Raw genomic sequence first — 27,039 nt, 5'->3', positions numbered from 1 at the left:
ATTGTCATCCAAACGGACTGATCCATTCTCCTCCATCTGTATCCTAAACTTGTGATTTGGTGACTTACGAGGCAGGCCTGTGAGTTGGCAGCCTATTGTTTGGCGATCCCTTTGTAAATAAGGTAGCTTATTTTATCTACACTTTTACATCACTAACAAGGCCCAATCGGCACTAAAGAAGATATTCCAGCCTCACCTTTTCTCCAGGGCTGGCAGGGGCCGCTTTGCCAGCCATATCATCCACGCCGGTCTGGCTGGAATGGTAATCAAAATAGATCCCCTTCTTCCCCTCAAGACAAAAGGGGCTACAGAGGCTGTTTCCAGTGTGGTTCTCTCAACAACACATCCTCAAATTCTATCTTTTAGGTTAAATCACCTCCTCCCCCCCATTCCATCCAGAGTTGGGAGGGCAAATACAACATTTCTTTCTCGTACGGTAACAGATCTCAGAAGACGCATTGGCTCATTTAGGCGGTCCAAAGTCTCCATCTAGAATTTTTGCACTACACCCATTCTGACTTCTCCTCCCAGATAGATCTTGTTTTCCTCAGAAAAGACACTGGTCATAGATCTCTGCCCAACTCCAATGAAAGGGCCATACCTCCTTGTGAACCCCATCCCAGGTGTTTTCTAAGCAATGTTATCCTTGTAGACAAAAAGACAGAGACTCTCGCCTAGTTTTTAATCTCAGGGATTTCAATGCTTGAGACCTTTACAGGCACTTCAAGAAGGAGGGAATACACCTGTTGCTGGATCTTTTAAGTGAAGGTGACTTCATGGTCAGATTGGACTTGAAAGATGCTTAACTGTCAGTCCAATTTTTCCCCCATCATTGTTTCAGCCAATTCCAGTGCCAGAAGACTACATATGAATTCCCTGCATCGCCTTTTTGACTCTCTTCAGCTCCTTGGTGCATACCAAGTTGTTCAAACCAATAACAGAGTTCTTCTGGACCAGATGGAATAGCTTCATTATCTACATGGATGAGATCCTTCTCATGGGGTCAGATCCCCAACCTCTGAAGCAACAACTAGCTCTAGTTATCTCTATTGTGTAACTTTTAGGGTTTTTCATCAATTACACATAATCAGATTTAAATCCTTCCACATGACCTTCCAAAGTTTTGCAACAGACTCCATCTCTGCCACCCTAGCTCTTCCATAGCAAAACTCTGAACCTTAAGAAAAAGATTATCAAAGTTTTGAAAAAACAATCACTCACTTTTTTCTGGCTAGCCAGGTTGGTCGGTGTTCTTGCCTTTGTTCAAGTGATATTTCCTTGCCCACTACAATATTGGGCTCTTCAACAAGTCAAAATATGCCACTTCAAGTAGGGGATTTCTTACTCAGACCAGATCCAATTGATGAGAGAGGTATGACAGGAACTCTGACGAAGGTTGATCACATGGATGCTTAGAATGGGAGGGCCATTTTCAGTGTGGTTCCAGGCATTGTTATGGAAATAACTATGAGTCATCTTGGCTGGGGTGTGAGGTGCGAAGATCTGTCAAGAGGGGGCAGGTGGTCCAAAGACACACTTTCCCTAAATAGCACCTGTGTTGAACGTTTATCAGGTTAATTTGCAATGTGATCACTCTCCCTTCATCGAATCAGCTGTTGGGTTCTTTTAAAAACAGACATCTAAGCAGTCCAATATATCAATTACTTGGGAGAAATGAAATCTAGTGGCATAAGATATAACCACTTTGTCATTTGTTTTTGCTTTCTTTGTATCAGTAGGACTATCCTGCAAGACAATAAACTTTTACCAAATTTCGGTTTCTGCCAATCATACTCCACTCCAACAGACCTGTGGGAGAACTTCCTATAGCGTCCAAACTTTTAAGGGGTATCAGATTGTCTGCTCCTCTTCACCTCAAATATTCAATCTTATGGGGCATATTGGTGGTGATGAAAATTTTCCAAGATTGGCCAGACAATCCACTCCTAATTAGAGAACAACTTTCTGCCAAAATAGCACTACTACTTTAATTAGTCTCCTGCATAAGTGTCAGATGTCTGACCACTAGTTCTATCAGGGAGGTACTACACTGCAGAAGGGGTTTCATTTATAATCTCCAAAAGGACAAAATCAGCCTCTGGGCTTGTATCTATTCCAGCCCTTCTCGGAGACCAAAAGCTATGCGTCACCTCTTAAAACCTCGCCTTCTGGACAATTGTTGCTATCTTTGATAAACCTGCATGGGCCTGTTTCTTGTCCAACTCTATCTGGTTGGGTTAGATGGATCTTTGCACAGGCAGACTTTGACACTTCACTTTTCCGTGCCTACTCTGTTAAGAGAGCTACGGCTTAAACATATTTTTACATGGCTGTGTGATTACAGACATCACATGCAAGGCAGTCTGGGTATGAGACTCAATGTTTAAGGAGTTCTATAACAAACCAGGAAGAAATTATTTTCCCTTGATTGTTGATAAGATTTAAACTTGCATAATCCGAAGCCTTTGTTCCTGACATAAAATTGAAAATTATTCTAGCATACATCCACAAGAAAGTTTAATTCTATTAAGAAGACGAATATTACCCTACAGATGTTGAGAAGCTGTGTCTGTTATTATTAAACTTTGTGGTTCCTGTTAACCTTGCCTCATTATCGTCATATTTGGATGTTACGCTACCCATATTAGTTAAAATGAATTAACTGATTATGTTGGTTATTACTCTTGCCCACCCTACATCTACCTGTAACGTCAGTATGGATGAATGGTCACTTGGTTGATGGTTCTGTCAGTTGAAAAAAAAAAAACACAAGAATAAAGTCATTGATTGGTTCATACAAAAAGAAACCCCTCTTGCAGCAAGAAGAGGCAGTTTACATAATGTTACAACTGTTTATAGAGTTGTCATTGTGACTGGTAGACTGTCTCTACCCATCTTGGAACTTGTATTTATTTCCTGGCCATTTGGGGCATTGTAGTAATCGCCTGTTTATACCGCTATTTCTCCGTGGTTATGTTACATGGCTGCTATTCAAGTAAAGCGAATAAGCGACTGTATGATATTTGCCTCCATGTCTTTAATAGAAAAGAACATTCTAGTTCGTGTACGCTATAAAATTTCTGATTATTGCCTCACCAATCATAAAACTTTGCAGACAAAAAGTAACCAACAAGCATGGTATGTATCTTTGAACAGTAACGAAGGAAGGGGGTTGTCTGCTGGTTTCACGGCATTATGTACATGCTGACATATTAAGAATAGTTTCATATAAATGTTCTAGTTTGTTACTCCTGCATGAGAGCAATAAAGGATTTCTGCACAATAGTGGCTTACGTGCCTTGCCATAAAACCCTCCATCTTATTGGTCACAGAATGTTGCTAAGGCTGCTCAAGCAGCACACTGTAATCAAAAAAACATCTCATGTCAGCTACTCGCGGACTTGTTGGAAAAAAAACACTACCTACACCTTTTTTCGATTTTCAAAAGCAGGTGTGATTGTTATGAGTATCACCTAGGCAACGCACCTCCGGCTTCTATATCCTCCGGCAGCCATGTTCGAAACAGGCAGTTGGCTGCCTCTTGTAAAATATGGAGCATACTAGTACACGAAAAATGGTAAACGAAGGAGCGTTCTTGCAAAAACTGAATTATGTCACGGAGGTCGCACTGGGTATCACAAACAAATTCGTAAAATGGATACCGCCGGACGCCTCACCTATGATTAAATCTCCGACCTAGGAGAGAATGCGCAATATAGAAGTCTAAGGCGCATGCGTCTATTTGCGACGTGTCTCGTCAGGCAGGTGGGTCTCGCGAGAATTAGTTGTCCGTCTCCATTCTCTGCTGCATCCTGAAGCACTGAGAGGGGGAAAATGGCGGAACAAGAGGAGCTTGACCCGTATATGGCAGTGGGCGAAGAGGAAGGTGAGGCTAGGGAGGGAAAAGCTGACTACCTAGAGGGAACTGAAGTTGGCATGGTTGTGTGTGAGCCTCCGAGGTGATGACCCGAAGTTAGAGTATAGGTGGGGAGTAGTAGAGCATAGGAAGTATCGATGTAGGTAGTTCAACATCGAGGTGGGCATTTTCCAACATAATCTGGGTTTTGATTTGAGATTGACTTTATGATGAAAAGCTGCTTGACGCGGGCTAGGGGAATGGGGGTTGAGATGTAATGCCATTTTCTAGTGTCTTTCAGCGTATCCCTGTTCTCAAGTTATATACTTGCTGAGAGCACCCTTTTACCTTTGTGTTTTTCAGTAGTGTCTGGGGCATTCTGTTTTAAGATTCCTTCTATTCTGCTACTGTTTTAATCCAGGTGGTATACATTGGTGTTTCCCCTTCACCGTCAGATTTTCCCTGCTGAAGCCGAGACTATTGATCTTGCTTCGATGACTACCAATTCTTGAGGTGATTAAAAAAAAAAAAACTGTAATGTTCTATTGTGTTTTCTCGTCTTTTTAGTGCATCGCCTCATCCGGGAGAACAGTCATATTTTCACCGATACCCAGTGTAAAGTTTGCAGTGCCGTTTTAATCTCTGAATCGCAGAAGCTTGCTCACTATCAGGTGCTGAAGATTAATTCATTGTTATTTAATATGTTTCAAATTGAACTATTTTGTGAGATCGTGTGTATCCGCACTACTCCTATGGTAGGACGGAGACTGTTTACTCCGTGCCCCAAGTTTGAATGCAATACACTTGTTTACGAATTTTGTTACATATTCTTTTTGTTGCTTTGTGGAAGAGTTTAAATGGTACTGGCACTTCTTCACAAATATGTGTAGGAACCACGGTGCCTCTAGTTGCGACTTGAGAAGCCAGATATTTCCAGTAGAAGCTGCAGGAACAACCATGCTTGAAAATGTAGAGTAGCGGAAAAGCACGTTCCCATATATAGGCTTTCATGAAACATGCTTTAGATTCGTTTTAAGGGAACTTCGCTAATTACTTAATTTTAAGTATTCATCCTGTGTGGAGCAATACACGGATGAGTTCAAATGTTAAGCGATTATATAGTTGTAACATGTTTGTATTGTGAGTAACGTTGCTTGAAATGTTTGTAGGTTGCTTAAAGGTCAATAGTACCTGCAACCCAAACCTTCAAGGCCGGAACTAGAGTAATTAAAGTAGCAACTCCACCCCCTACCATGCCATCTTTGTACCCTCTCGCATACATTCTAGCTCCTGTCTGAGTAAGGTTATGTGCAAATTAAGGCACATTTCACAAGGGTATCAGCCTCGGTATTTTGGGAGCAAGGTATTCTAATTAAATCCCGTGGTCATACACCAACAAAGAATTAATTCTCTTATTTATGATTTTCATATTTCAACAGCATTTTGAAGTGTTCTGTTGTCAAACAGTTGTATGAGCAAATAACTTTTGTAAGCCATTTGAGCACATGCAGACAATTGGCAGTATACCCTGAGGTTTCATGCACTGCTTGTTTAAAATGTCATAATTGTTGTAATTTGGAAACATTATATGGGTTGGTTACCAAAGTCCTCCCCTCATTGCGTGCAGCGCTTTACAAACCATAGCAGCAATATAATTAAATGTCACCATCATCTGTACACCTTCTTTCCCTCCCAGTATCAGCAATTTTCAGCTCCTCTGCCAAAGAAAACCATTTTGATGCAAATGGTTTGTGAGGAAATAATATACTGTTTCATACTGTCCTTTTTAAGTGGTTTGTATGCTACCCAAATATAAAAATGTTTTTTTCAACTGCTGTCTCTTATTAGCTGTCTGTCATTATTTGTTCTTCCCAGAGCAAGAAGCATGCAAACAAAACTCGAAGGTATATGGCACAGCTCCAGGAGGGCGAATCATCCGCAAAAAAGCAAAAACTTGATGGCTCAGTTGATGGGGTAATTTTTATTTTTATTTTTTAACGTTTTTTGAGGGGGAGGGGGGGTTGGGGATAATGGCATGGGTGTCGTATATGCCAATCGAACTGAACGTTATGTTTATGCTTTGGTACAAAACGTTGCTGTTTCCTCAGTTGTAAAAGGAGATTGTCGCACTTTTCTGTCTCAAATTGGAATGTACCACTTTCATCAAGTGAATGGGTGGCTGTTCGGCAAAGCAGTTGACTTACTGCCTTTAGCACAAGTAAATGACTGGTTAATCGGTTCCTTGCCAAAGTAATACCCAGACTACATAACAGACTTTAAATCCGCCAAACAAGATGTCTGATTTATTGTCAGTAGGTTTTTCTAAGTTAATCCTCAGAATAAACAAGACATGACAGTTAAATAGATTGATTCCCCCACCCACAGTGGGTCCCAAAGATGGTCTACACATCCTGGGAGTTCCAGTTTTGACATGATCATCGTGACGATGTAAAATGTGAGAAGGGGAATGCTCCTCTTAATTTCAATCACTGGTAATTACTTGAGCTGCATTCCATGCCATTGTTTATTGGCTAGTGGGTGCCACCTCAGACTGGCACCAAAAATATGCCAGTAAATCTTGGCCATCTCCCATCTGGAAATTGGACCTGCAAGGCATCCTCTGAATGAATACACTACCCTCTTCCACCCCTCCCCCCCAAAAAAAGAGGGGGGCCTTGTTAGACATGGTTACTGATGGGCAGCAAGCATGGTACCTTCATCTGGGCAAACCTCACACCCAGGCTTAGAAAGACTTGTTAATTCAAGTACTCGACCCATCACTTTTTGTTTTTTTCCATGATGCGCTCGAAGTGCAGTGAATATGCCAGTGATGGGCCTGGTGCTCTTTTTCAGAGAGGACCTAGCAGTTTAGACTGGATTGTTCTACTGCTGCAGATCCAAGACTGATTTGGATAAGGTTAGTCTGTCCTGTAGTGGCACAGCGAGCTAAACAATGCACTCTAGTGAAGTTAAGTAATTGTCTATGACTGATTTATTCCACTGCATCTTTTTTTTCTTACGCGACACGCCCATCATAGCACTGCTTATTAGCTAGACGTTTAGTGCTAATGTTGTGTAGAGCTTCAGTGTCGTTTTATCAAGCTGCTCAGCTCCCCACTTATTGGTCAAGGGAGTGATTTTTTTTTGTTTTTTTTAGACCGTTAATCATCCTGCATCACTTAGCTCGTTGTTTTCATCAGTCCTTTTAACATTTGGCTTGGACTTCAGATTTTTTCTTTTTAAATCAGGCCTAGATACAGCTGCCTCCTATTTTTTGTAAATAAATGAATGCATTTCTATGTAGATGCTTGAGATTTCGCTCTGCCCCATTAGTTCGTTGGCTTGTTCACGTGCTGTTAACATCTTGCTTCCACCCACCACATCATACAGCAGAGGGCAGTGGATAAGCCTATATTATCCATTATCTGTTTTCCTGTTAGTGATGACATTATGCCTGATCACTTGTGTACTGCTGCTTTCAAAGAAGTACCCTTCATTGATAGGGTTGCATGTGCTTTTGTTGCAGGTTAATTCCTGTATTATTATTTATTTTAATGTGCTAATTATTTGTTGACGTTTTGCATATGTTAGCATTAAAAAAACAAAAGCATGCCTGCCATGGCTGGATTAATTTGCTTTGTCCAGTCTCGCTGTTTTTAACATGATAGGCCGCATCTCTCATGTAATTCTGAGTTTGTGTACTATATCTGTGAAGACTGTTTGCTTATTAAACATGGTTGTTGTAATTTCCTGGAAGTTGTAATACAAATCGAAATCTTCAGTTTAACCAAATATAAATAAAAAGAATGAAGATATTTTTCCCCTGCAGTAGTGGGAAATTGGGTTCACCAGCGCTTCCGATTTGGTTTCCACCTTACGTTTTCTATTTTATGTTCTTGTAGCTTCTGAATATGCTGTATTTGGATTCTCGCTTGTTCATTATTGAGAGCACACTAATTTATCTTTTTGTTAATAACAGTGCAAAGCACTGGCTACTAATGTAAACACTGCAATTCAGTTGTTTCAAATTATAACAAAATGAGATTCATTTGAAGTACACGTATACTAATAGAGGCAGAGTTACTGAGAAACAAAACCGTGTCACGATTAGGAGAACATATTTTGGGTATGATTGACATTGGTCATGGGTCCTGAAAGAGATCTGGTATATAGCATAATCTCTCCACTTGAACCAAAAAAAGTGTAAGGGGAGATTAAAGAAATGTAATGCTAAATATAGCATTATCTTATAGTCTGATGCAGACATGTTTTTCTACTCTTAATTCACACACTGCACTCCTTTTCTTTTCTTTTGTAACCACTGTGTGGTACGTACCCGATTTTTGTATCTTGTGCCAAGTCCCTTCTTTAGATATCTACAATATATTAGCATAATTGTGTGCTCTCCTATCCCTCACTTTGGAGAAGTTAAACCTGCTGATTTGGTTTTGATCTTTCATTTCGTGAACACAGCTGTTTTGGCTCAGATTAAGGGTAAAATCTGAGAGTTTCCCCTGGGTTTATGTGAGGGAGCCGAGTGACCTAGTGTATGTGGATGTTATAAGAATGGTGCATAATTTGACAAATGCAGTACCTGATTGAAACATACATTTCAGATGGAGTAAAAGTTGTTCTCTGGGTGAACACAGGCTCTGGGATTATTTCATAGCACTTTAAGCTGGAATCCTCTCCTTCACTGTAATTTTAGTTTGGTGCCTTAAATATAAGGCCATGGTGATTAAGACTATTGTGATAGGCATGGTTTGTTTACATTTCTTTTAACTTCTTAACTGCTCAGGCTTTTCTACCACCAGTGCTGAGCCCCTTCTATGGTCGAGCCTGCGTGAGGCATGCACTACCGCAAGCAAGACACTATTTTTCGGCTTCACTTCATCTTCTTTAACCTTGAGCATTAACCAAATATTAATTGCTTCATCTTGATAAGGGTCCTTGCATTGCAGTCACTGTGATTGAGGTTCTATTTTTCTTTTGGTTGAGCGTAAGCGTTCAACCTGATGTATACTTTTTTTCTCTGGGTTAAAGTGTTTTCATTTGCTGGTTGCAGTGTCCTTTAAAAATTCTTGCTCGCTAGTGGTTGTGTCTTTTTCTCTCTCTCCTTTTTCTGTTTCAGAGCAGTGACCAACTACTGTATTGTTCCATTTTGGTTTCTTTATCTGTTGCTGTGACAGACTATTTTTTGACATTTCTTTGGTGGTTCCCTTTCACTGTGCGTGTGGCCTGTTTTAGGCTGGTAGCTGCCTACGATTTTTTTGCAGCATTCCGTTCCTCCCACCTCCTCCCATGCCACTGACATTGGTTTTGGCTTTATTCCAGTGCCGTCTTCCTACCGGCTCCTAAAATAAGCTTATTTTACTAAACAAACACCATATGCCCTTGCATCGAAGAGTGTCCGTCTCTCCCTCCCCACTCATAGTATCGCACACAGCGCTGCGAAAGGGTTCTGGAAAACATCTATGTAGAGCAAATATGTCTCATGTAAAGCACATTGAAAGTGTTTGGCTTTTGCAGATCCGAGAAACCATACACTTTCCACATTGCTTGAATTCTGAAAAAGAAATAAAGAAGAATGTGTATGTAATTGTCTCCGGGCTGTGCGAAAATGTACACAGGAGCAACCACAAAACTGCACTGTACATGAAGTGTTTAGCTGATGATAGTTTCTTAGGGAGAGTGGAAGAGAGGCTTGTGATTATCAAAAATTGGACCACGTAATCTGGTGTAAACGCAATTTTGTGCTTGGAACTTTAGCCTAGGAAGGCATATTTGGCCAGTGTGACTGGGCAGAATCAAATCTTCCATAGACCAGATTCATGCCGGACACTCCAGTTTTTAAAGCCAACAATTGATTTATTTGTGGCTGTCTTCCACCTGAAATTGCCTCTGCTTCCATAGAAGTCAATGGTGGTTGAGGGTGTTGGGGGGTGGAATCAATTTTCACGTTTAAAAAAATATATATATATATTTTAAATATCTCACTTTACTTTTCAAAAATGTTCTTGTGTATGCTGTGCGTACTGTGTTCGCCTGCTAGGCAAGATCTTTTCATCATGGCGGGTCTCGTTTGCTTTGTGAACCCTAGCCTGAGTTCAGCAGGCTCTGCCCTATCAGCAATATCTGCTGTATTAGCAGATGTCACATGTAATTCCTGTTCATACAGAGGAATTGTTCTGATCTTAGCTATTGGATTAGGAAAGTGACGTGGCTCAGAATACTCAGTCAAGCAAAGATATACCGCATTGGTACACATTTTACATGACAGACCTTAGAGGTCTTTGGACGAGATTGGTAATGCTACCATTTCTCAAAGTCTATCCAGCATTATCTTTTTTTAAAATAAATTGTATTTATTTTATTTTTACCATAAATAGTAACAACCAATACACACATTTCTATTCTCATAGTTTTACTAACGGTGGACATTTAGTGTGCATTTCTAATTGGGCGCAGTGTCCTGTTAACATACACGGCAGACTTGACAGTTTCTTACAACATGTGAATACCAGGTGACTTCCCACCCCCTTTCCACCTGGCGCTCGTGTAATTTCACGCTCATATTTGTGACTGTTCGATAAGTGAATCTCCAGCACCATCACCTATCTTTTACAAGTCCATCCATCTCTAGGGTGACCAGATTTTCAGTATAAAAAAACCAGGAAAAAAACCAGGACGGCCATTGAGATATAAATATACATTGGCAACGCTGTGGCCAGTACCAACATTTATTTATACATATAGATAATTATGTGTATGTCAGGGGTGTGGAATTTATTAAAATATCTACTTGTCCAGTGGACAGGTTGCTTCTCAAATCTACTTGTCCTGTAAAAAGATCTACTTGTCCCTTTGGTGCCATGTAGTGTGGTGACAAATTATGGCAGCAATCTCATTATGTAAGTGCTCTGATAATAGCCTCTCTGATTATGCCAGGGCTACTACCATAGTAGGGCTTGAATACTTGCAGTTTCAATCCCTACTGTAGCAATTTCCTTATTTTGCCACCTTTCTGCAGATCTGCATACTGGGGCTGGAGGAAGCAGTAAGCAATAGTTCCAGGGCTGGAACGCCTTTGAGTCTGCAAACCTACTAACCTGCATGCTTTAAAGATTTTTACCAGCTTCTCTCTAATATTTTCCCATAATAAGAAAGGTTGGACATTTACTCCGGACAATGGCAGAATTAGAACTTCTTCCAGGGTTGGGAAGAAAGTGGCTGGAGGGAAAATGAACTTGCAAATGCTCAATAGATTTTTACATGAGCAAATCTACACATCGTATTTACCCATGCTAAAATACAGTTCACAAATATTTTATAGGGGTACGACATATACCATGGGTGCACTTTTGTGACTTTCTTTAAGAATTTGGGGCCACATGTAGGTAGGTTCAAATTTGCGACCTGCAAATTGCGAGTCGCATATCCGAATGTAGGATGGTGTCCCTGACACCATCTGTGATTCGCAAGTGCTTCGCAAATGCCCACCTCATGAATAATCATGAGGTGGGTCGCAATTTGCAACCCCCTCGCGAATGGCGGCCCTCACAGGGATGGTGGCCTGCTGGAGACAGCAGACCACCATGTCTGAGACTGCTTTTCAATAAAGCAGTTTTTTTTTTTTTTTTGTAATGCAGCCCGTTTTCCTTAAAGGAAAACGAGATGCATAACAAAACCGAAAAATGAAACGTTTTCGTTTCAGAGCAGGCAGTGGTCCGCAGGACCACTGGCTGCTCTGAAAAAATGTTTACAGTGACATTCACAATGGGGAAGGGGTCCCATGGGGATCCCTTCCGCGAAAGTGTTAGCACCCATTTGAAATGGGTGCAAACTGCGATTGGTTTGCGCCTGCGTTCGCGGTCACAAAACAATCCAACATTGCACTGCGAGTCGCAATTAGGAAGGGAACACCCCTTACTAATTGCGAGTCGCAAACCCGTTTTGCGATTCGGTAACCAGGTTACTGAATCGCAAAACTGGGTTTGTGCATCGCAATGTGCTTTTTGCATGTCGCAAACAGCGAAAGTCGCTGTTTGCGACATGCAAAAAGCTACCTACATGTGGGTCTTGGTCCCTAATTAGATCTGGTGTTAAAGACATTTTGTTTTTATTAAACTTCTATTTCTCTCTCTTTCGGCCGGCTTTACTGTGAGTGATCGCATTCTGCTCTTCCACAAGGAGCATATTACCACACAAAGTAGTTTTGTTCAGTGTCAGGAACTACAGTGGCAATCAGTCACGTAACGAAACTGGAGGGTGCCCCTTTGTAAAGAACATGGAGGAGCCCCTTCTCCAGACTCACTCAGGGCAGGTGCTGTGCTGAAAGGGCCCCCTGGAGGGGGGCTGCGGGGCCTTTGCTATGCCGCTGGTGGCAACGTGTGCTTTTAGAGTTAAAAAACTTTTTTGGGAGGGGGTTTGCCAGTTTTTGTTACAATGTTGAGGGCCTGGTATCTCCCACAACAATAAAGTGTTACAAAAGCCATGTCAAAACAAGACACGCATTGATGAAACTAAAAGACTTATAAAAATATGGCAGATCAGTTGGCTTTGTCAGTGTTTGTTTATTGTCATGCTCCCCATAATCGTGTTGAAAATGGTTACACTGATTTTCCATTAGAAATATTTTTGGGAAATACTAGCATGCATCAACACATTTTACTAAATGACACTTAATTTGCATATAATCAGAGAGCATTCTGGGAGCATTATACTTAGCCTCATAGCCTAAACTTTTCAAACATGTGTATACACGTTTTTTTTTTGTACTGGAACCAACGTCAGTAGTGAAGTGTGACCTTAAAACATTTATTTACAGCACTCACCCTAATAAGGAAGGCTTTCAAATAATGAACCATAAATACAAGTCCGAACAGCTTTATCTTTTTGAAACACATTACCTCAACTGCAGAGAGTTCCACTCTCTCTAAACAGGCAGGGTTCTCTAAAAGGTTTGTGCTGCAGGGGGTTGGGCCTACTTGTCCCAAGGACAAAGTAAACATAAAAACTTGTTGCCCTTGACCCCAAACAAGATGTCTCGGGCGATAGGAATTCCACATCCCTGGTATGTAATTGAATACTCCCTTCTCTAAGCTTTGCATGAGCACTACTTGCATAACACAAGGACACATAAGTAACATTCAAACTTTATTTCAATGGCATGGATGTTTCATGTTTTTTAGACTTCGAAACAAGTTCTCTGGATACCTGGAATAAACAGGAGAAGTACTACGTGGGGCCCACATCCTGAAGTGTTCGACCCATGCACAGCAAAAACATTTGACAGGCCTTCAAATAAACGCTCTCTTCATTTAGGCTACACAATGTGAACTGTACACATTCAGCATTTAGGAAAGAATAAATTAAGCTCATTTTTAGGTCGAGCAGGCAAGTTCTTTGACTTATTGTAATCTCTCTGTGGGCTTTTAGCCACGCTCACCGCACGCCCATCAATGTCACTCGTTCATTGGCTTGCCTTTCAAAAATCCTTTATCATTGGTAAATACTTTACGTTTGCTCTCCTTGGGGCTGTTTTGTTACCAACTTGGACACCGACCCAGTTACATGGATCATTGCACGATTGCTGTATGTTTCACTGTGAGCAAACTTCTTTTTTGCACTTTTAGCGGCGTTTTCAATCGGCTTGCTTATATCAACTGTTTTACTTTTCAGTTTGTGGCAAGAAAAGTCCAGTTAGGAACTTACATTGCTAATAGCTCTAACTTGAGCAAATGCGAGACCCATTGCATTGCAAATGCTTGTTACTTAATGCCGCTGTCACTTTTGCCTCTACCCTCCCTCTCACCACCCTCTCCTTGTCTGTCCTCCCACCTGCCATAAGAATAAAACGTGCAATGCTGCTGGTTTTATAACTTTAGCTATGCTGTACAGCTGCCACGCTGCTCTTAAACATGGCCAAAAGACATTGGCAAACTAACAGCTCTTAAATAGGTGAGACCTGTTAGCTTTGGCAGTGCTTGTACAGCTATTCACAAGGTAAAATCTAATGTTTTATGTTGGAAATGGCCCTTTTTGCAGGGTTATTCTCCAAACTTTTCGCCTTCTTCCTCCTATTTTTTTTTTTTTTTTTAAGGTCTGTTTTTGCTGGTTCATTGTCTCAGCGCACTTTACCAGTGCTAAAGTCCAAGTGCTCCCTATAGCTATTGTACTGTTGATTGGTTTATCCATGATTGGCATATTTGATTTACTAGTAAAGTGCACTAGAGGTGCACATGGCCTGCAAATCAAATGATACGAGTGGGCCAGCAGCACTGATTGTGCCATCCACATTAGAAGCCCTATAAACATGACTCAGACCTGCCAATGCAGTGTCTGCAGTTTTAAACTGCCAATTCAACTTGGCAAGTGTACTCACTTGCCAGGCCTCAACCTTGCCTTTTACTACATGTAAGGCGCCCCTAAGTTAGGCCCTATGGAGTTAGAAAACCCTTCCCCACACTCGCACCCACAACAGAAATCCCTGGTGGCCATTGGAATCCCTGCTTGTGGATCACGTAATAACCAGTGCCTAGTGGGATCCCTGCTTTTGGACCCCGGTGCACCCGCAACCCAAGAGCAGCGATGAGTTTCAAAAATGCATCAGTGGAAAAGTGTTTCTCTTCCCTTTTACAGCTTTGTCTTACTCAAAGTAAGAAGTGCTAGCTAGCTAGACCTATTTCACTGGGCGCTTTTGGGGCTGCACTCACCGGTCCTTTTGGCGCCGTCTGGTTAGATCTGGGACGCTTGTGTCATGCGGGGCACTGGCAGCACTTATGTGCAGGTATTTTCTGGCAAAGAAACGTGTCCGCGTCAGCCTCTGCAGATGCCCCAATAGGGTAAATTCTCCAGTGCAATCACTAAGGTCCAACATCCCACCATCCTAGGATGGCAGGCTGTTGACTTCCTCTGCATTGTGAAGGAAGTGAGGAGCACAGCATCAGGTTGTCTTCTGCATTGTTGGGGTTAAAAGATCACAAAATCTGTCAGGAGCATATTTTAAAATCTGGCCTGATAGCATATCTGTTTCCTGATCTTATGTGATCAAACAGCTTTAAAAAAACAAAAAAAAGACTGCTGAGAGGAGGCTTCGACACTGCCGTCATGGTGATTTATTTTGAATTTGGGTTTTGATTGGGCAGAAGTTGCATTCTGCAGTTGAAAGAGTGCCTTTGCAATTTTTTTAATGAAAGGGTATCACTTACCTACGATGTCAGTCGCATCCAAACAAAATGATGAGGCAGCATTCACAGGAAAAGGCACTATGATGTACTGAGTGAATCCAAGGAATGCCGCAGCTGCCTGTCTCTTTGACTTGACTTCTCTTCACCTCCTTGTTCCTATGACACAGTTCAAGGTTTGAGTTTGTGTGAGCAGGTTGAGGGAAGCCCCTGTACGAGCACAGGGTGAGTGGTTTGCATGGCTGTATTTTGACAAACTGTGTGCCTTTTAAGACTGAAGTGTCTGCATGAATGAATGGGGCAGGGGTGTTAACAGAGGTTAAGTTCAAATAAAGTCCAAAAACGGCTAAAATTGACTTCTTATGGTCAGCTACATAATAATGCACCTATAGTAATTTCATGAGTGAGCGCCATAAATTAGTGACAATTAGGGTGGGGGTGGTTTGATTTACCATGGTTAATTTTAGTGAGTTTCAGCCACATATTCATAAGAACATAACCAGCGGTCATATTTCTATCATGCCATAACATTTGAATGAGCAGTAAAGCCTTCTTGGTTCCATGTTTATTGCTCTTATAGTTCTGGTTAAAAACTATAACTTGCTGGCTTTAAAAAGTAGAATGTTTGCTTAAATGTTGCCTTCGTATGATGGATCTTTGCAACTATTAAAGTTTTTTTTTTTTTTTTTTTTTTTTTTTTTTTTTTTTTTTTTTCCCCCCCAATTTGTAAATGCCTTACCAAACCCCTTGGTTTCAGTTGGAGTGTGTAGGACTGAATAATTAACTTACTATACATGTGGCTTGTGTGGCCTTTAAATAATTGTCCATTCCAAACATTTGTACTAAACGCTGCATTACGTGTTCTTTCATTTTTATGTATTTTGTGGATATAGTGCTGGACCAAGAGACACAGTGGTAGTGGTTTGTATTATGCTTAGAAAACAATAAGCTACCTGTTTGACAATAAATATTGTTTCCCAGACTTTAGATAATCAGAGTCCTTAGTTTTTTGCTTTTTAAATCGTCTGAAATTTCTCTTTTGCAATAATAGCCACTCTTAACATATATTCAATTTGCATCTCCAGTCGAGTAACAATGGTGCGGAAGACCGGAACAAGTGTTGCCCGATCTGCAACATGTCCTTTTCTGCTCCTGTGGTGGCTGCATCGCATTATGAAGGTAAAACGCATGCGAAGAATATCCGGCTGAAGGAGCAGGGTCCGCCAATGACAGGTATGTGGGCCTTGGTGTTCAATGAACAGGCAACTGGTACGCTCAAGTGGGCTTGTTCACAAGGTTATAGGATGGGGAGAAGGAATATGGTGGATAGCTTACATTAACAAAATTACCTTTCTTCATGGCATAGATTTCTGGTTGAAAGAAGTTCTCTATTGCGTATGACTACTCAGTAGTTTAGCTTCACATATCCTTGTGTTAATCTTGCTTTTCTCCTACTGCCTTTCCAGCACACTGTTACTGTTTTGCGTTTGCAAGATCTGTTACCAATTCTTTAAAATATACAGTGGGTTTGGTTTCACCTAGAGAAGTATTTCCATTGCCTCCTCAGGGCTCGCAAAAATCTACCCGACCACTCGGTATGGCAAGTCATATTTCATCAGATTGAGCAATAAAGCTATTTTTAGAACCTACTCGCCCCTTCTGGCAAGTTGACAAAGAACAGGTCATCTGTTCAGTCAGAAACCGAATTAGCAATTAAGATGCCTTTATATCTTATTCTCGTGACATTTGCTCTTTCTTGCAATGCAATTACTTTTCCTTGTGACTCCAGAGTTACACGATTTTTTGAGGTGAACTGTCTGACCTGTGTGAAATGAAAGGCTGTTGGTATCCGGTTTTTCCTAACAAACAACTCAACATTTATATAACTAAGTCAACTTTACTATCACTTCAAAATATTTTTCTGTAGCTGTGAAACACAATTTTTTGTACTTCTGTGTGATGAAAAAAATATTTTAATAGGTTGAAAAAAATCGGAAAACACTTCACTTGATGTGCAAATGATAAATGTTTTCCGAAATCCAGTTTTCACAGTTTATTGTTAAAACACTATGTAGTTTTATCAGTAAAGCTGCAAGTTAGTGGAAAGGTTTGTGGACATTTCTTTGAAATTTTCTGTCTGCAAATGAAAAATATCTTTGCACACAGAACATTCATACAGAAGAACATTTTTGCAATTAAGCAAAAGGCCCCATAGGCAATAAATACAATGTGCCTTCTTGTTGTATATGATGTTAGCACTGGGCAAAGGTGTGTATATCCTCTTTACTTTGGAAATCTTCTGAAGAGTTGTAAGGACCTGTACCCAGGAACGTGGAGAAAAATAACACTTACCTTAATGCTGCTTCTGCTTCTCGTCACTGCAGGCACATGCTCCCCCCCCCCCCCCCCCCCCAACCCTTCGGCCAAGCCTGATGCTTCTCAAAGCAGCATCAGGATTGGCTGGGAGCCTGTGCAGGCTGTTGCTGGGCTGGAGAGAGCCTACAGCGCATATGTGTTTGACCGGCCCGAGACGGCTGGCCAAACACACATACTCCCGTGGCCCCACCCTTTTACCAAACAACGATAATAAACACTGTTTATTATCGTTGTTTTGTTAAAGTTTTGCAGCTGTTGCTGCTGGTGTCTTGGGGGGGGGGGGTGAGGGGGTGAGGGGGTTGACGCTCCCCTGCCCTCATGGAGGAGCTGCTCCTGCCTGTACCACATACTGTTCAACCACCCCTTCCTGGCAAATAAGTACCCAGTAACTGAACGTTGGAGAATGACCGCACAAGAAACCAGGTGCAATCTGGCTCAATACAGTTAACTGGCAAGAAAGTTTGAGCTACTCCAAACAAAATCACAGATTATGGACTGCACTAAAATCAGTCTGCAAACAACAAAAGACCTTTGAAGCATAAGTTCATTTATCATGAGCGGTAGTAGAGCACGGAGGCTTCTGCAGAGGTAACAAAGTGCAAGTTCCATTCATCAGTAATCAGTGTTCAGAGTCTGCAGAGTGAAAATATTTGTCTAAAAGAAAGGGAAAAAAAGTTTGTCAGAAGCTACAGTTCGAGGGCATCACATTTGTGCCCTTACGAAGAGTAGCAACAGTTATTATATCTTGTTGAGCAGGTTGTCTGAAATTTGCACAATTTGCCCTTTGATTACATGGTCGGTGAGAGCTTGTAAGTGTTTTCTGCATGTATTCCTGGGCTTTTTCAGAGTTATTGCTCTTTCTCATTGGATTTTTCTTTGCCCTGCCAGATATTTATGGCCGCTGATATCTCCCATCCTCAGATGTGGGTGCTTCAGTAGGTGCACTTCTGAGCAGGCATGGTAGAAACATACCAGGAGGCAGGGGGTTGATTCAGTAGTTATTGAGCTATCTGCTTACAGCCATGCCAGTCTACCAATTAAAATGGGTCTAAAAACAAATTGGATTAATTTTGTTTTTCTTTCACCATGTGACTTTAGGAAAGTTTAACCAGCCTTAAAGTGGTCCATGTGCAAATCCTAAATGTAAAAATGGGATTGTCTAGGAGATGATCGAGTTGCAAAGATAGCTGATAATTTGATGGTACTAGAGTGGATTGTTTCCTGTATTTAGGCATTAAAGTAAACTAGAAATGGAAGGTGATACATGTTTAAAAAAATAATAATAATAAAAATAGTAATAATTCCTCATCTGCTTAGAGTTCAATTAACCCTTTCACTGCTAGGCCTCTTCCAAGTGTTAAGCCTTTTTTGGCTTTTTGGGTTAGTTGGCTCTTAGGCCACATAACCTATCCACGCATTCCCCCCCCCCCCCCCCCCCCCCCCCCCCCCCCCTCAAAACATCCAGAGGATTCTAAAAGTACCCAGGGTTTGTGGCTTCCCCTGGAAGCTGATTTTTTTGGGGGGGTGGGGTGAGAAAAAGTGCAGCAGAAGAAAGTGTCTGTCTTTTTTCCTTTAAATTACATCAATAAATGGTGTGCAGTGCTAAAAGCACCCGCTTTCAGGAACTGACAGTCTTGACTTAGAAAAGCAAATAACTTTTATTTATTTTTTATTTTTATTTTTAAATTTAACCCCAGTTTTGGTATTTTACTGGGCAATAGTCCATTTTCCAGTGTTTTTTTTTTTTTTTTTTTTTTTTTTTTTTTTGGTGTGCTTTCAACAGTTTTCCAGTTTATAGTGGAAACGGGTGTTAAACCGATAGTGGACCTCCAAAAAGCTAAACGCTTCAGAAAATTCGACAGAATTCAGCGAGGGGTCGTTTGTGTAGATCCTTCAAGATTTTCCCCGAAAAGCTATGGGCCTCATTATGACCTTGGCAGAGGGGATTACGCCATCACAAACTTGACACAAATCCTGTCTGCCGTATTACAAGTTCCATAATATCCTATGGAACTTGTAAACCGGCGGGTGGGATATTAGTCACGTTTGTGATGGCGTAATCCCCTGCGCCAATGTCTTAATCAGGTCCTAAGTGTTGAAATAGTAAAATGTTTGAAAATTAGTAAGAAAAAAAAGTGTGACTTTTTTTTCATATCTTCCCTCACAGTGGCAGATTTGCAAAAGCAAAATACTATTACATCTGCTAGACCCTTCTGGTTGCCGGAGATTTAGGGTTTGTGTTTTCCAAGCACTCAAGGTACCCAGCGCCAATAACACTCAAAACTTTTTTTTTTTTTTTTAAACAATGTGCTTAGCTGCGGCTTTTGGGCCCTAGCTCAACCGGCACCTAGGGAAACCTAGCAAACCTGTACATTTTTTAAAACCTAGACACCTAGGAGAATCCAGGGTGGGATGACTTGTGTGGCTCCCACCAGAATGCCTGACAAACCTTAAACTTTGTCTAGAATTCATGTTTTCCTTGCACTTCTGTGAGGAAAACGGCCTGGAATCTGCAAGCAGTCACACATTTTCTGCCAACCAGAGTTTTCCACAACTTTCTCCACAAGAAGAATTGCACCGGGCCAGTAGAACAGCTTTGTAGGGCACTTTGTTTCATTTGCATCTTTAAATAATGAGTTTTTCCTTGATGCCTTTCGGCTGACAGCACAGCCTTCATCATAGGTACAGCGTTTTCCAAATTCGAAATAACCACGTGATGAAATTAGCCATTGATGAAATTAGCCATCTTTATATATCATAGTCTTAAAGTCATAATGTCTCTTTTCAGCAATGGGTGCACTTAATTTAATTTGCGCTGGAGTGTGAAAGTCTTCTTAAATCAAAGCACACTTACTTATACTTAGCTATGAACTACTTTGTGTATGTTTAAACCGTGTCTTTGAATATCATTTCATAAATATTAATGAAAACCTATTTGTTTGTACATGTGGAATCAGGAACGGGAAGTGAAGAAGAAACTTATCTAATTCACTGGTTTTCAGCGTTTGGAGGGCACAGAGGTGAAATGGAAGCCATTAATAATCCTTAAAGCATGTACGGGGCCAATAAATAAGGAGCAGCTGCAGTGTGTTTATGAAATAATATTCAAAGACACGGTTTCAACATACAGGAAGGATGTACCTATGATGAAGGCTGTGCTGTCACCCGAAACGCGTCGGGGAAGAACTTTCGTTTTTTAAAGATGCAAATGAAATAAAGTTCCCTACAACGCTGTTCTACTGGCCTTGTGCACTGCGTCTTGTGGAGAAAGTTGTGGGATTTATTGCGAAGGCTCTCCGCTTTCATAGCACCGAGGCTGTCCTATTTTTAGACCATGGCTCTCAGCGGAGAAAACCTTTGACGGTGTGTATGTGTATATATGTATGTATGTATGTGTGTATATATATATAGATAGATATCTATCTCAATTCTGTGGGTGGGTCAAGTGCGCCTCCCCCCCAGCAGGGAAGGGCCTGAAACATATTGTGGCGATAATGATAACTGTGGTAGGTGTACTAACTCGACCTGGGGTAGGCAACCATGTAGGGAAACCTATCAAACACAGACAAAAATGAATCACACAAGAGTCAACGATAGGCCTTGCATGAGGACGTCTGTGGACCCCAGGGTGAGCCATTGTTTATGTGGGCACTAGGCCCAAGCACAGAAGTTGGTAAGGATATCATAGGAATTTCTGTAGTTTACATCATAGAAATGCAAGGAAAATTGGTCTTTTTATTCAACGTTTCACCTTTGCAGGGTATTCTGGGTAAGAAAACAGTGGGGAATCCGCACGAGGGACTCTACTGCGTATCTAGTTTTCCTGAAATGTCTGTTTTTGGTAGGTTTCGCTGGATAGTTGCTGAGCCGTGACCAAAAACGCAGGTATCCCCTTGCATAACCAGGTCGGTTTGTAATAGGTAATTTTGAGGTCTATACAGTATGTTTTGGTCCCTTCCCTGTCGTGTGCAGTTGGCCCACCCATGCAAGTGCAGTAGCATTTTTATCGGGAGACCTTCGGGGGAACGCTGGGTGTTAGGAAATTTGTGTGGCCCGGTCGTCCTACAATGTTCCTACACAGAAATGTGAAAAAGTTTGTCAATAATTCGTAAGGACTTCTGGGTAAGTATATACTGTGGAATGCACACTGAACATATACCGCACATTATTCCCCCAGTGACTAGTTTCCAAAAAGATGTGAGGGCAGAAGGTGCTCGCTGCAGAGAATGCAAACTGTAAAAAAGCAAAAGAAAAAAACAGCAACACATTATTGCACACCCATCTGCTAGTCAATCACAGGCATACTGGTTGGATTTGGCACAAGGGACAGTAAATGCTTCATAAAAATATATTCACCGTCGACTTTACGGAATAAACATCAGACTAAAGAACAACTGACTTACAGCTTGTGAGATGCAAAGCCGCCTAAAGGCACTAACTGCTTTACAGTCCATTCAGAATCCTTTCATGCGTCAGGCACAGAAAACTGTTCACACTGCTGACTGCGGGCCAAACACATTATAACACTTATATTCACAAACAGCGCCATTCAAGAGCCCATCACTCTCATACGCCAACAGGACTAACGAACCAATCGCACCACCATACATCTAAGCCACAGACAACTTACAAACACAACTCAAGCAAGTCAATACACGTACTGGCTACTGGCCACCAACACGCTGCCAGCCCACACACACCACCAGCCATATGCCATTCAGATACAACAGAAACACCGCCTGAAAGCTGGTGGAATGGGTGAACTGGCGTTTCGGTGGTGGTGTGTGTCTGTAGTGACTCGCTGCTTTTCATAGCATAAGCAAACACTGGCAGCCAAGCGCCGGTCTCGGCACACTTGCAGCCAAGCGCCGGTCTCGGCACACTGGCAGCCAAGCGCCGGTCTCGGCACACTGGCAGCCAAGCGCCGGTCTCGGCTCAGACAGTCAGCCAAGCGCCGGTCTCGGCTCAGACAGTCAGCCAAGCGCCGGTCTCGGCTCAGACAGTCAGCCAAGCGCCGGTCTCGGCTCAGACAGTCAGCCAAGCGCCGGTCTCGGCTCAGACAGTCAGCCAAGCGCCGGTCTCGGCTCAGACAGTCAGCCAAGCGCCGGTCTCGGCTCAGACAGTCAGCCAAGCGCCGGTCTCGGCTCAGACAGTCAGCCAAGCGCCACAGCTGACCATACATAAACCTTGTATGCCTCCCTTGCGTCCCTCACACATTGTTTTGTAAAGTGATTAGGATAGCAGACCTTCCAGCTCCCCATTTGATGTTGTCCCGGTGAGACTAATAGAATATGTTTTTTTGAACAATGTTGACTTTCTTTCAAGTCATCTTTGCTACTGTGGATTCTTGTAAAACCTTTTTGCCTAATTTCTTTTCTCCCTTATGTTAGCAAATTCATAGAATAAATTTGTGCTGGTTCAATTACAGTAGACTCGAAGTAGTAGAGGTACTGTCTAACCTACGTGATCTAAGAAACCATGTTGACACTGGAAAAGTGAAAAGGCTGACCCCGTTACCTCTGTCTGCAGCTTTCGACACTGTTGGTAACATTCTACTCTATATAATTTGGAAGAAGATGGATTCAGGTAAAGTTTTACACTGGAATAAATCCTTCATGATTGACCGAAATCAACCAGTAGTGTTCCTTTCCTTTTATTCAGAAATAAAGCTGCTTCCCTGCTTAATTCCTTAGCAGTCTACTTTGTTCCCTTTTTTTGTTCAGTCCTTAAGCCCCTTCCCTCACTTCACCATTGGGGCTTTGGGATTTATTCATACTCGGGTGATGTTTCGTTCATCTTTGGTTTTCCATATTCCACAGGACAATATCAGTCAAGACAAAACTCTTCTCATTATCTTAGAAACAAAGCTTTAAATGAATCAGAGTATACGCAGTAAATCTATACAGGCAACCAGATGTACTGCATTGGAACAGTCCAACCAATGCTTTAATGGAAAGGATACAAAGACTACTTTGGTAACTAAGTTCTAATAATAGGAAACAGTGCATAAAAACCACAAGATGGTGGGCCACTTTAGGTGGGTCACCAGGAAAGTCCATAGTTCTGGTTCACAAGGATGGCTGCCAGTTATCTTATAGGTTGAGACACCAAAAGGAACTCTGCTTGACTTGTCTGAAAGGGACGGATATCCACCAAACTGTGATCAGTACAGTAAGGAGGAGTTCAAATTACTATGGCGTTGAAATCTCTGCACAGGTTCCTTGCTCAATCTAAGATCATGTTTAAGGCTATGGCCATTGTTCATAACGAAATCTGTGCCAAAACCCCATCTTTCCTCGATTTAATAACACATTTAAAAAAATAAAAACCTGCACCTCCTGGCTTGCACCACTCTTGGGCCCTAATTACGAGTTTGGCGGGTGGAAAAGGCCACCCGACAAACTCCCGGGATCGGGTTACAGCCAGTGCGGTCTCCTTCCTGCTGGCCCAGCAGGAAACAGCCCACAACATTGTTGCCGGCGGCAATGTTGTGGTGCATAGGGTGAACCAGCACCCATCATGCTTTTCACTGTTTGCAATGCAGACACTGAAAAGTGTGACTGGGCTGGACATGGGGCCCCTGCATGGGTAGTTCAGGGTCCTCCATGGAGGCCCCTGCACCCCTTCTCTGCCAGCCTTTACATGGCAGTGCTACTGCCATGTAAAAGCTGGTGGAGATGGGACTCGTAATCCCTAGGGAAGCGCTGTTTGCAGCGCTGCCCTGGTGGATCAAGACCACCAGCTCCTCTAGTAGAGGGGAAGTGGTGGGGCTGGCGGTCTGACCATGGTGCAGCCGCCACGTTCGTAATTGTGGATGTCGGACCACCACATTCGCGACAGACCAAATGTCATCGCAGCCCAACCAGGGTCATAATGAGGGGCTTAGGTCGTCCAGCATCTTTCTTCTGGACATCATGAAAACACAGTTACTGGTGGTGGATGCCAAATAGTGGAATATACTTCCTCTGGTCCTTTCTACAGAACAATCTTTAGGCATGTGTTTTGTAATGTGATTGTTTACCTTGTAATGTGTCCAGTCAATAAGCTGTAGCCTGCTTTCGTATTTAATGTTAAGAAGATTCATCATACGTTGCTCTCAATACATAAACATGATTTAACTACTCATTGTTCTGCTGCTCAGGCACCTGAAAACCTTCTCCGATATTCAGGGCATGGATGAAAGTTATTCCCTAGTATTCCTACCTCTCAGCCCCTAGCACTCTTCCTCTTCTGGCCTACACCCTACCTATGCTTTCCGGGCCATGACGTCCCTCCAGTATTGTCTAGAGCAGGGGCATAGAGGTTCCAAGTAATAAAGAATAATTGATCCCTCATTCTTGGGACTGAAGGAGCAGAAAAACCTATTTACTAATTTTAGCGTCGTCTTTAACCAAGGCTTCTGTAAGATGTGATGGATCAATGCAAGCTATTTAGTTGTTCAAATGTTGTTGGCTATAGTGTAGAAGAAAACAGTGACTGACTGAGGCAGTGTATGTGAAGGTGCATGGACTGGGGAAATTATTACCAGGCTTGTGGTGTGAACATTGCACCATTTGTGTGGTCTAGTGGTGATTGCATCGGGCTGGTGTCTTTCTGACTGCATCTGAGGTGACGGAGTCTGTGTGACCATATGATGTTTCACATGCATTGTTCTTAGTAAGTTTTTATTTTCTGTTCTTTGAGCTGTGCTTATTAGATTTTTGGTGCTGGACTTAAGTGCTTTGCTAGTTACTGGAATGTCTTTTATATTCGGCTGCACATTGCTACGTGGAAAGGACATTTGTTTCCAGCTACTCTTGGTTGTAAGTGCTGCTTAGTGGAGTTTTAACTATTTTGTGTTTGTCAGTGAGGAACACCACCGTCTTAGTTGAGGCTTTTTTATATCAAGGCTGGGAGTATTACTGCAGAAATGTTATGAGTTGTTTGACTTGAAGATGCAGCAGTTCAGAGATCTAGTGCAAGTTGCACTATTAAGAAAAGCCATTTTTCCAGTCTTTAACATTGTGGAATCCAGAGATCTTTAATTACCTTTCTAAAATGTTAACATGCACCTATTCTTAAAGATTGTACTGCCGTATATGAGGGGGGTCATCTAAACTGTTTGTGCTTTGTACATTACCATCCCAGAACACACAGCTAATACTATGTTAATCTTTTGCCAGAAAGTCATATATCGGCTTCAGATTACATGAGGCCTGAAAATCTAAAATAGTGTTGTAGGCATGAACAAGTCTTAAGGTAACCGTTGACATATAACACCATAGGAAAATAATTTTAGAAATGAGTTTTAAGTTATTGAGACACTGTTGCGCACTGTGCTAGGTTGTTCTCTCAGCTGAAGTCTTATTCTTATCATAGCCTAGAAATGTGTGCCGTTGAGTTCCTGATTCTTCTAATACTTTTGCTGAAAGACACTTCCATTGTGGGGCTTATATCTGGACTGCACTTTGATCTTTGTGACCTGCTTTACTTTATTATGTGCACAATTTGGCCATGTCTTCAGACTGCTTGTGTAACTGTTTAACTTTACAGAAATGCCTGATTCTTCTTTACTTCAATCCTGATTCCTTAGGCATGGCCCGAGTACCAGCGACTCCAGTTCGTCCATCTACCAACACTTTAGATCCGGAGAAGTATTGTACGCTCTGCGGTGCCACGTTCAATAACCCTCTGATGGCCCAACAGCATTACGCTGGCAAGAAACACAAAAAGCAAGAGGCCAAAAACAATCTGATGGGGGGATTTCAGCTGCCACCCAGTGTGGCTGCTGCTATTGCCAGTCAAGTCCCTCCTCCTGTCCAATCTGGAAGTAAGTGTGTGATCAATTTAGATGTCGATCCACTATGTGTCTTTTAGTTATGAGTTTTAATATGCTTAACTGAAATGATCTTTACTTTGGTTGAGGGCAGAGATTTGTTTTGGCTCCCAGAGCGCCTCTGTTTCGAGGCACACATCAAATACTTTCTCACAAAGCTTTTTGATCTTTTGGACCTATGCTTTCCTCTGTCCATGCTTCTCAAAGAATTAAAATGCTATTTTGAATTTTGTGCATGGTCGTTCAGTACACCATTCTGAACAACTAGACAGACCCACTGCAGGAAGCAATGGGTTTACAGTACCCTGCTGTTAGTCCATGCCACAGTGATTTGAACTTGCTGTTTTGGCATTTTTGCTTGAATTGTTGGCACTTTCAATGTGCAGCTTACTGTTTGTAATAAATTGCCTAGGTACAAAGCCCATTCTGTTCCCATTGAATGTCCATGCCTTCTGGGTCAGCTCCAGGTACTGCTGTTGACTTATCCTGCAATTATGAGCTTGATCCTTCATGTGCTGGAGGCCAGTATAGATGCTTTATTGGTGGTGCCACGCCAGAGATTCAGCAACAAAGGTATTTTGCACACTATCCAGAGATGCACATCTGTGAACATTATTCCTTTTTTAAAGTATGCTTGGACGGTTACCTTGTAGTCGTGTTTGACCTTTCTGGGTTCATGGTACTCTCTCACTGCCAATGTTTTCATTTGTTTTCTCTTTTCTGGGGTGATCCCAGGGCTTGAGCATGTTCCATAATTTCTCTTCTGAAAAAGAAGTGCTTTGGTCATATTGCTACTAGGTACGGTC

General features: G+C 41.9%; 1 protein-coding gene across 1 annotated transcript in view; it reads left to right on the top strand.

The window, feature by feature from the left end:
- Positions 1-3,749: 3,749 nt before the first annotated feature.
- The window catches only part of ZNF346 (zinc finger protein 346), a 34,687-nt gene continuing 11,397 nt past the window's right edge, over positions 3,750-27,039 (top strand). Inside the window, exons 1-5 of the mRNA XM_069244533.1 lie at positions 3,750-3,886; positions 4,424-4,527; positions 5,732-5,830; positions 16,128-16,275; positions 25,991-26,227. Of these exons, the coding sequence (XP_069100634.1) occupies positions 3,835-3,886; positions 4,424-4,527; positions 5,732-5,830; positions 16,128-16,275; positions 25,991-26,227 (640 nt within the window). The 5' untranslated portion in view covers positions 3,750-3,834. The remainder of the gene's footprint in view (positions 3,887-4,423; positions 4,528-5,731; positions 5,831-16,127; positions 16,276-25,990; positions 26,228-27,039) is intronic.

This window comes from Pleurodeles waltl, chromosome 7 (assembly GCF_031143425.1).
Source record: "Pleurodeles waltl isolate 20211129_DDA chromosome 7, aPleWal1.hap1.20221129, whole genome shotgun sequence".
NCBI classification, from domain to species: Eukaryota; Metazoa; Chordata; class Amphibia; order Caudata; family Salamandridae; genus Pleurodeles; species Pleurodeles waltl.
This window is presented reverse-complemented; position numbering and strand designations above follow the sequence as displayed.